Here is a 10,139-nt window from a genome sequence, read left to right on the forward strand (position 1 = left end):
CGCCAGGCAGGGAAAAGACAGATGGAAAACATCTAGCTCTGGTCCAGGGCGTTAGTGCTCGTTCCACCACTAGTGCACCTCATGAACACTACATTTACATTTACATTTAAGTCATTTAGCAGACGCTCTTATCCAGAGCGACTTACAAATTGGTGCATTCACCTTATGACATCCAGTGGAACAGCCACTTTACAATAGTGCATCTAAATCTTTTAAGGGGGGGGGGGGTGAGAAGGATTACTTTATCCTATCCTAGGTATTCCTTAAAGAGGTGGGGTTTCAGGTGTCTCCGGAAGGTGGTGATTGACTCCGCTGTCCTGGCGTCGTGAGGGAGTGTGTTCCACCATTGGGGAGCCAGAGCAGCGAACACTAGTGGAGGAACGTGTACTAATGCCCTGGACCAGAGCTCGAATGCATCATGCTCACATTTCATGTTCTGCAAAATGTGGAACAAGTGTTCCACACGTCACACACATGTTGTTTCACACATTTAACACACATGTTGTTCCACATAATGTAAAACTCCTTTAAAAAAAGGGGTAGAAGTCTGACACATCCAAAGCATCCGTAAAACTCAGGCTGTTTCTCATGACCAGAGCCCAATGGGGCCTGTATGGAACTATAGTGAATAAGGTGTCATTTGGGACAAACCGTTTAAGAGAGCAAGATATTAGTCATGACTCATAAATGTTATAGTACGATACAGAATATAAATGGATCACTATGTTAAACAATCACATACACAAAAGATAGAGACAGTAGCATCCAGGTATTGCGAAGGAATACGATATACCACATAAATATCACGTGAATTGAGTCGTATCCAGAGAGGTTGTCTGACCTCAATGGGACTTCCTGGTTAAATAAAGGTTAGGCTTTAAAAAAATGTAAGTACCCAATCTCATTTTAGGTCCTAATTAGGTCGATTAGAACGAAATAGATGTACACATGCAATAAGATAATCTATCTTGGTTACGAAATTGTCCACCAAGATGCATATTCTAAATGACCTGCAGCATGCCCGATTGTCCAGGTTTTTCAGCAGTAAGCTGCCATAACGACCTGTTGAGGGTCAGTTTCGTTCTCTTCCTGTTCTAAACCTGCCCATGGCTCAGTATAAAGTCCCCTGGGCATTGAGTGAATCATTTTCTCCAGGGGTATTCATATTTTCCCTCTAATTTGTTGAGACATATTATAGGCTAGTCGTGAATATTACAATAGTAGTAGCTTAGCCACATTTGTTTGAAATTACATCTCACAAAAAATTTAATAAAACCAAAAGTTGCCAATAAAGAAAATATCCTACAATGATATTAAATAGAAATCATGTTAAATATTTAGCTTTTTTTGTTGAGAATTAGATTTCTGATAACAATTAAGGTATTCACTGCGCAGTGTTGCCATCCCAGTGTCAGTGAACATCAATATGTTTCGTGTTGCCATGGCTACAATTCATATGCACACCTTCAAACATTTGGCTTTGCAGAGGCAGAGAGCAAGCAAGGTGTGTTTCTCACTTTGTTGTCACCTTCTATCAAGTAAAAGACAAAGGTATTCTCATAACATTTTGTCCAGTTTCAATAAAAGACTACCAACAGCTGTAGGTAATGGGGCAAAGCCTGCCTGAAAGAAACGAACGGATGACTAAATGTTGAAAAGAAATGTTTCTCTGAATGTAGGCTATGAATTGAACTGCATTCATCATTGAACCTTTAGCATACACATTTCTTCAAGCATCACAACTAGTCCTACACTAACAGCCTATGTTGCGCATTTTACACATGGCAGCCCTGACCTGAGTGAGCAAAAACTTTAATGGTAAATCCAGTGTTGGGGAGTATAGTTACATGTAGCTAAACTAGTAATTTAACTACATCTTGCAGTGCCTTGGTGGTAGTTTAACTAATTTCAAATCCTGGTAGTGTTTTTAGTAATAAATTACTTTTTTTGTGATGTAGCGGTGTAACTACTGGACACTACACACTACTTATTTTGCAAAAATAAAAAACATATGGGTGAGGTAGACAATCATTTGCTTTCTTTGTCGGCATCAGACCTGACATTTTTGTGTTAATAGGCTTAATTACACATTCTGTTAACATATGACTCCAAAGTGATCTGTTGTTGCAATTTTGTAGTCTATATATGACTCCAAAGTGATTTGTTTTTGCAATTTTGTAGTCTATGACATTGAAGATTTAGATATGATGATTCATCACAAAGTAGTTTAGATGTTAGCCAACTACCTTTTTAAAGAAACTTTAGTTGAGTAAACTATATTTTCTTAAGGGTCGCTTTAGTGTAGCTTAACTTCGTCCAGTGTGAAATCATTGGTAGCTTGGTAAACTACATTTTAAGAGTAGCATCCCAAACACTGGCAAAATCCCAAAAGCTCTTCGTTACGTTCGTTTTCACAACTCACCCTTTTGATTGTTTTGTGATGGATATGATGTCCACACCTTGTTGCCTGCTGACACTTTTTCCTTGTTCTTCTTCTTTAAATTTGTATAGGCAGATCGCAACCAACAGAAAGGTGCATACACGCCACCTACCGTGCTGGAGTTTGAGGCCGTTCCTTTTCATTTATTTCTCTTATCGAGCCCCGTGTTTCCGCCTACTGTTCTGGAGTGTGAATTCCTTACACTGTGACACAAAAGGGAAGAGAAAAAAAGTCAGAAAAAAGGGAAGAAGAGTTGCCCCCCCCCATCTAACCCTACACCCATTAAAACCTCACCACTATTCTACCACTTGACCCTATCTGATCCTACACCAGGCTGGCAGCCAACACAACTTGTAACTCCTTTGCAGTAACACATCTTACACCCAAGTACTTCTCTGACGCTGCCACCACAACATATATTTTCTGTGATTTATGTTCACTTTCTGCAGTACAGATGATAAACCATGGCCATAAATGCTAAGACGCCAACCTCACTGAAACACATGTTATTCTTATCACTCTCTATTGGCCTCGGGCCTACTCACAGGGAGCCTCTTAGGATCCCTCCCCCTGGACCCACCTTCCTCTACTACTCTCTTCACTGTCTCAGCATACGACACCTTCCCCACTGGGCACAGACGTTAATTGAACATCTATTCCACATTGATCATGTAACTGACGTGACGTGGGTCGATACTACTCTGATCCTGGCAACCTCGACCTGCCTTTCTCTCACCGGACACTTCTGATCTCCAGCACCATGGGTACCCGTACAGTTCACAGCTTTTCCCACCGATACTACACATTCCTTTGTCTCATGCCCTCCCGTACACTTATCACACGTATGAATCTCCCTCCTAACGCCCTGCTGCAACATAAGCATAAGCTTGGCAAACTGTAATGGGTTTGGGACAGAAGCTCTCACGGGATAACTGACACATGCTAACTTGACTTTGTCGGGTAAAGACGGCATCAGAACTCAGCAGGACAGACAGCGCCTTCTCTGTTTCACCACGCTCTACGCCAGGTCTGCGTCGCTCCAAACGGCGGGCATCACAGACACTGGGAATCTTCCATTTCAGTTGGTCCTCCTCAACACTTAACATCATTCGAGTTATCACTCCTTTCAATGGTGGCCTGATCCGGAAAGCAAAGCAAGTCATAGGTCTTGTCCCGAGGCACGTGGTGCCTGCTCCGTCTGGACAAAAAACACACAACACACACACAATCATCACGATTTAACAGTCCCCAACCTCTTCTCCACCCACCCTGATACCCAGGGGCACAACTTTCACTGGGGACAGGGGGAGGACATGACATTCTGAAATTGCATTTCTAACCCCCCCCCCCCCTCAGACACCTCTGAGCGGTCGGGTAGGCTGTTTATAGTAATTATGTCCTCCCCCACTTCTAAAGCCAAAGTTGCGCTCCTGCTGACACCACATATGGGTCAGCCAGAAGGCAAGGATTCCTTCTCTCCAAAAATCTCACTCCCACTGGGCTCCCACAGGCGTGAACTCGGCGGTGGTCACCGCACCTCAGGCCCTTCTCGGAGGTTTCTGAAGATGCTCTGGGTTCAGTGCCGGGGGCAATGGACTCCGAACTCAAATCCACATGTTGTGCACTCTTCTTTCTCTTCATCTTCACCAGGACGGTCCCCACGAGCCCAAAGACTGTCTCATTGATGTTAACAGCAGGGCTGTTTTGGGGCCGGGCAGCCTTTTTATCAATGGCTTTCTCAAAAAAAGAGATTGATGACATCTTCTCATCAATCTCCCCCCTCCATATTAAAACCTATGTGTTGTGACAATTGCTTTGTTTGCTCTATAACCTGTTAATGCATATGCCTTGCGACTATGATATAGAATCCTAAAGGCCGAGACAATAAGACAGCTTTGATTTATTGCAAAACCGGATAGCAACCTCTTCCAGGTGAAGTCCACAATGCATATTACATGTAACAAGCAGTTACATGACCTACAGCATGGTCAAGCAAGTTAATGTTTCCGACATTTTCGGACCACTAACCAACTATTGATTTAGAACCACAGAGATTTACCACACGTCGCAAAGAAAACAGGAGCTGCCTCTAATATTCCAGCACCATTTCAACTTCAACATCATCAAATCACCTCTGCTTAGTCTAATACAGTGTCAACTAAAAGATACCAAAAACGATTTAGTCTAATCTACATAAGCTAAATATGATGTGTCTGGCAGTGGTTCTGATTGCGCATGTGTGTGTGCGCGAGTGCGTTCGTGCAAGTAGAAAAACATGTTGACTCACCTTACTTGTCGGGAAACGCCAATGTCATCCTCCTCTCTTTCTTGTTGATGAAACGTCTATCACTCTGTCATACAGTACACGCTTTTATTTTTTCTTGTCCTAGTCTAACTTCCATTCATGGACAACGTGAGCTAGCTAACATTAGCCTTCTACATCTAGCTACATATTGCATTTCCACCCTCACAGGCCAGGGGTACAACAATGTGTAAATTAATGGTTGGATCAGAATCGCCATTATAATCATTGGCCAGTACGGAGAACTAAGTAAAACCACAAGTCCAAATCACTATCTCCATCCATGGGTAATTTAGGAAAGGGACCATTTTAGCTAGCTAGCTAGTCACCAGAGGACAACAACACAATGAGACGCAACAATTCAAGTTCTTTATGTTATCTAAGTGATTTGATTGGAGAGATGCCAAATCCAAGCTGGCTTCCTTTGACACTTTTTTCCAGGCAGGACCATTCAAAGTTGAGCTAAAAGCTGATTGGCAAATGTTTTATACTATTTTTGTCAAGTGTTGCCAAATGCTCACTGAGTTCGCTTACATTCAATGCAACGGACGGCACCAATGTCATACTCGTTTGGACCAGACAGCATAAGATAGATGGCCTTCAAGTAGAGAGACAGAGGGGCGCTGTTTCGCTCCCCTGGATGCTTTCTCCTGTGAGTTACATTCAGCCTCTTGCGAATTGAAGGGAAATTATGAAACACAAAAAAATATGAGAGACAAAAGATCAATTATTATTCATTTTTATATATATTTTTGGGGGAAGCCTGGCTTCCCTTGGCTTCCATGGATACACACCACTGCTCATCAATGTCATTTTCGGCCTTCTGTAGCACTATATCAAACATGTTCTTGCAGGTGTCCATGTCTGATGGATTTATTTATAAAGACGAGTGTGCTCGCATAATCCCTGAAAAGACATTCCCTTGAAAAACTCCCAAGTGGCGGTCTAAGGCACTGCATCTCAGTGCAAGAGGTGTCACTACTGTCCCTGGTTTGAATCCAGGCTGAATCACATCTGGCTGTGATTGGGAGTCCCATAGGGAGGTGCACAATTGGCTCAGCATAGACAGGGTAGGCCGTCATTGTAATTAACTAACTTGCCAGGTTAAATACATTTTAAAAAGTGGCAATAGTACTGTTTGTCCATTTTGAGACGCCATAGGCAGTTTACACTTCCTCAAAATAGCCAGAATTAATCTAAAATCACTCAAGAAATCGGTCATTAATTGCAGTATTTCTGGTGCAGTATTTCTCAATATTTCTCAGTATTTTTTTCGAAATTTTTCGGTGTCCGAAAAAAAGAAGAAAAAAAAAAAATATTATTTTTTTTTTATTTATTTTTTTCGGACACCGAAAAATTTCTCAAGAAATCAAATGTGCATTAAAATTATTCGTCTCTTGTTGAATGACAACAATGACTTCATTGAATAATCCCTATATATATATATATATATATTCTTCTTCTTTTTTTCGGACACCGCCAATCCACTCAACTTCTCGACACACCAGTTGAGAATCGCTGGGCTAAAACCTTCTGTGTCATTGAATCGATTAAATAATTCGTTACTTCGTAACTAGTCTCTCGCTGCCAGACAGAATGGCAACTTTTGGCAGCCTTGTACAACGTTGTGGTCAAATATGGTGGATAAATAAAGATGTCCTTTACCATTGATTTTTTTTTTCTAATTTCCGGGTCTACTTACGGTCCCATAGACACCAATGCGATAGCAGCTGGGCCTGGTCTACTTGGTTCGTTGAATGTATATGAACGAGAAAAAACGAGGGAGTGGGTTATCTCGCATCCTCCTCCCTCTCTGATTGTAGCTCTCGGGCATAATAATAATCATGTGACTAGACCCGGAAATTAGGCAGGTGACATCACTGCAGCAGTTTCTAGTCAGAACATTTCAATTTCAATCCATTCCATATCCACAAGAACTGAATATGCTACATTTAAAAATTGAATGACGCAAATGTGATGCTAGTTGTTCTGCGGATGCCCGTTTCGTATGCATTAGACCACTTGACATTGAGCCAGGAGAATGAACGAACAAGGAAGTAAAAAGTTGCAAATTGCAACAATGGAGAAACTTGAGAGATTCGATACATTACGTGGTAAGTGTAGCCTGTTGTAACTATTCAAACTTGAATGGTTCAATGTAAAAGCTTTAGGACAGTGACTTCTACAAAATTTGATTGACAGATTGATTGATAGGCAACAGTAGCCTAGTCACCAGTCATAGGCTATCCGTGTCATTTAAGTAATGTTTGCTTGTCATTTAGGTAAGCAGGTGCAACCTGGAGAGTTTTGGGATCTAGTTGTTTTAACCGCTGTAGATGACAACCAGAGAGAAGCATACGAACTTCAGATCTCAGAGAAACTTGGGAGGAAAGAGATCCCACTTGGCATTTCATATCACGTGTTCTCAGATCCACCTGGAGCCAAAATAGGTGAGGATAACCCATCCTGATTTATGTGCAGATTATGGACCAGTTTTGCATTTTGAATCACATTAATAAGATTACATGGACAAGGAGGACCTGATCCTAGATTCCTATTCGGAGAACCTTGATACGCTTTGACTGAATTGAACTTCTCTCGCAGGAAATGGAGGCGCAACACTGTACTCTCTGCAAAGGCTGGAGGACATCTATGGGAAGGCTCTGGGTGGATACAGGATCCTTCTGATTCATGCAGGTATAATCAATCGCTCATTACATTGTAAAACTGTATATTAATAGGAAATTATGTCAAAGTGATATAAGTGTAGGGTAGGCCTATATTATTGAACATAATTATGCAAGCACTACTGTAAGTCTATTGTAGGTCACATTGGATAAAAGTTTCTGCTAAATGGTGTATATTTTTGATTGTTCAAATAACTTTGATTTTCCTAGGTGGATTCAGTCAGCGTTTGCCCAATGCCAGTGCCCTGGGGAAAATCTTCACCCCCATGCCCTTGGGTGACCCTCTTTACCAGATGCTGGAGCTCAAACTGGCCGTGTTTGTGGATTTACCCAAGCACATGAAACCGGGTGTGCTGGTAACCAGTGCGGATTGCATAGAGCTCTACAGTATAGCGGAGGATGAGAACATCAGGTTTGACAGGTCTGGGTTCACTGCTCTAGCCCATCCCTCCCCCATCTCCATTGGAACAACCCACGGAGTCTTTGTGCTGGACCGGAAGGAGAAGTCTGTATTGGCCGACATGGAATACAGGACCTGCCTCCATTTTCTGCACAAACCTAGCGTCAAGAAGATGCACGAAAACGGTGCTGTGTGTAAGAGCCAGGATAGCTGTATGTCACTTCTGAGTGATGCAGAGTTTGTGTACACAGACAGTACATATTATGTAGATTACAACACTGCAATGTCGTTGCTTAGTCTATTCCGAGAAGTGGGTCCTTTGGGCTGTGAGATAGATGCCTATGGGGACTTCCTTCAGGCCCTGGGTCCCCAAGCCACGGTGGCTTACACCAACAACACTGCCAACGTCACCAAGCAGGAGAGCAACCTGGTGGAGATGCGTCAGAAGATCTTCCACTGCCTTAAGGGAACCCCGCTCAACCTGGTGGCTCTCAACCACTCCAAGTTTTACCACATCGGCACCACCACAGAGTACCTCTTCTACCTCACAGAGGACCCGTGCCTGAGGGGTGAGCTGGGACTATACAAGGTGCTAGGCTACAGCCAAAACTTTAGCTTTAAGGTCTGCTGTGTGATGCTCAGTGACGTGAAGCCCGGCTGCTCTTTAACTCCAGGCTCGGTGGTAGAGTACTGCAGGCTGGATGCCGGCGCTCATGTTGGCGGGCGGACCATACTCAGTGGCTGCTGGGTGGGTGCGGGCCTGAAAGTGCCTGATGGAACCTTCATGCACTCCCTCTGCGTGAACCGGGAGGGCCAAACCGGTTTTGTTACCGTCACCTTCGGCATCGAGGATGACCTCAAGAAGAGCGTGGGGTCCCCTGCGAATATGGAGGGCTTGAACCTGTTCGGGGCCAGTTTGGTCGAGTGCCTGGCCAAGTGGGGCCTGAGTCCCGAGAGCCTGAGGTTCTCTGGTGACACATCGAGTTGTAGTCTTTGGAACGCCTGTCTCTTCCCTGTGTGCCCGGACATGCGCAACTCCTTCTCCCTGACTCTGGAGATGCTGCAGCCGGGCGGGTCCACTGTCACGTTGCCCCCAGGCACCAAGCTGATGTCTCTACAGGAGGCCCTGCAATGTAAAAACTTGGAGGAGATGCTCAAGTACAGGAAGAAACTAATGGAGGATGTAAAGATGAAGAAATGGAGCTGACTGTGAGCTATAGTGATTAGGCTACTATTGATTGTAATACCATTGTGCCTTTTGTAATCATGATAGGAAGGATTGTGTGTTAAATTGAACTGAAGTAGGGATACAATGTGGTGGGCATTTGGTAGCATTCGGGTACAATGGTTGGATCAGCTATTTGATACATAAACGGGACATTTGGATGTAGCTTTTGTTTGTTACAAAAATGTTATTTCTGTTGTATATAAAAAAATAATAATGGGGAAACGATTGGGTAATGACAATCCATTTTGTAATAATGACAAATATTTTAGATTTGTGTTTCTCTTCATTGTCCTATGCTGGTGTGGGACACTTACCTCAGAATTAAAATATATTCTGGTACTGTGCTCAATTTTAAGGGACAGCTTTTGACATCCTGTACAGCAGTGCCAGCTCTAGCCTTTTGGGGGGCCCTATGAAGCAAGATTTGGTTGGGGGGGCCCCCACCAAGTGAGCAATTATTTTTGGTGGCCCCCCAACGGAGAGAACATTTTAAGTTTTAAAGCAAGTTTTCTGCAGTTCTACACATTTTGCAATGGGGCAGAGAGAATTTTCTGCAGTTTTAAAACTGATTTCCTACAATTCTACACATGACTTATTCCATGTTAATGATATCTGAGTGAGAGTGACGAACAAAATCAGTATGGGCCCCCTGGAGGTCAGGGCCCCTGGGCACGTGCCCTGCTTGCCCGGGTTGGTAATTCGGCTATGACTACTACAAGATTAGCAAATTGACGAGATTAATTTATCAATCTAAAAATTGTCAGCTGACATGGGCTGATTGAGTGACTGTCAGTGACTGACAAAACAAGAGGAAAACTGCTGATGCACAACCACATTTCGAACTTGCATCTTGTGTATTCTACTTCTAACTCAACAGTAAGTTGAGCCCCGACTGTCGCCGGCCCTGCAGCAGTGCTACCCAACTCCAGTTCTTGAGTACCCCCAAAGGCACACAGTTTTGTTGTAGCCCTGGACGAACTCACTTGATTCAACTTGTCAACCAATCATCAAGCCCTGGATGAGTTGAATCAGGTGAGTTTGTCCAGGTGGGGCCTACAACAAAACTGTGTGCTGTTGGGGGT

General features: G+C 43.4%; 1 protein-coding gene across 1 annotated transcript; it reads left to right on the forward strand.

The window, feature by feature from the left end:
• The first annotated feature begins 6,581 nt into the window (after positions 1-6,581).
• On the forward strand, positions 6,582-9,424 carry fpgt (fucose-1-phosphate guanylyltransferase). The gene is made up of 4 exons (XM_035775521.2): positions 6,582-6,856; positions 7,025-7,192; positions 7,347-7,439; positions 7,640-9,424. Exons 1-4 carry the CDS (start codon positions 6,784-6,786, stop codon positions 9,034-9,036), a joined length of 1,731 nt encoding a protein of 576 aa, XP_035631414.1. The 5' UTR covers positions 6,582-6,783; the 3' UTR covers positions 9,037-9,424.
• The last annotated feature ends 715 nt before the right edge of the window (positions 9,425-10,139 follow it).

Source organism: Oncorhynchus keta, chromosome 1 (genome assembly GCF_023373465.1).
Source record: "Oncorhynchus keta strain PuntledgeMale-10-30-2019 chromosome 1, Oket_V2, whole genome shotgun sequence".
Classification (NCBI taxonomy): Eukaryota; Metazoa; Chordata; class Actinopteri; order Salmoniformes; family Salmonidae; genus Oncorhynchus; species Oncorhynchus keta.

What these genes read in the sequence shown, in the direction of transcription:
- fpgt (XM_035775521.2), top strand. Translation starts at nt 6,784, where the DNA reads ATGAACGAACAAGGAAGTAAAAAGTTGCAAATTGCAACAATGGAGAAA. An exon ending in TCCACCTGGAGCCAAAATAG is followed by an intron (nt 7,193 to 7,346) that starts GTGAGGATAACC and finishes CTTCTCTCGCAG; the next exon opens with GAAATGGAGGCGCAACACTG. An exon ending in GATCCTTCTGATTCATGCAG is followed by an intron (nt 7,440 to 7,639) that starts GTATAATCAATC and finishes TGATTTTCCTAG; the next exon opens with GTGGATTCAGTCAGCGTTTG.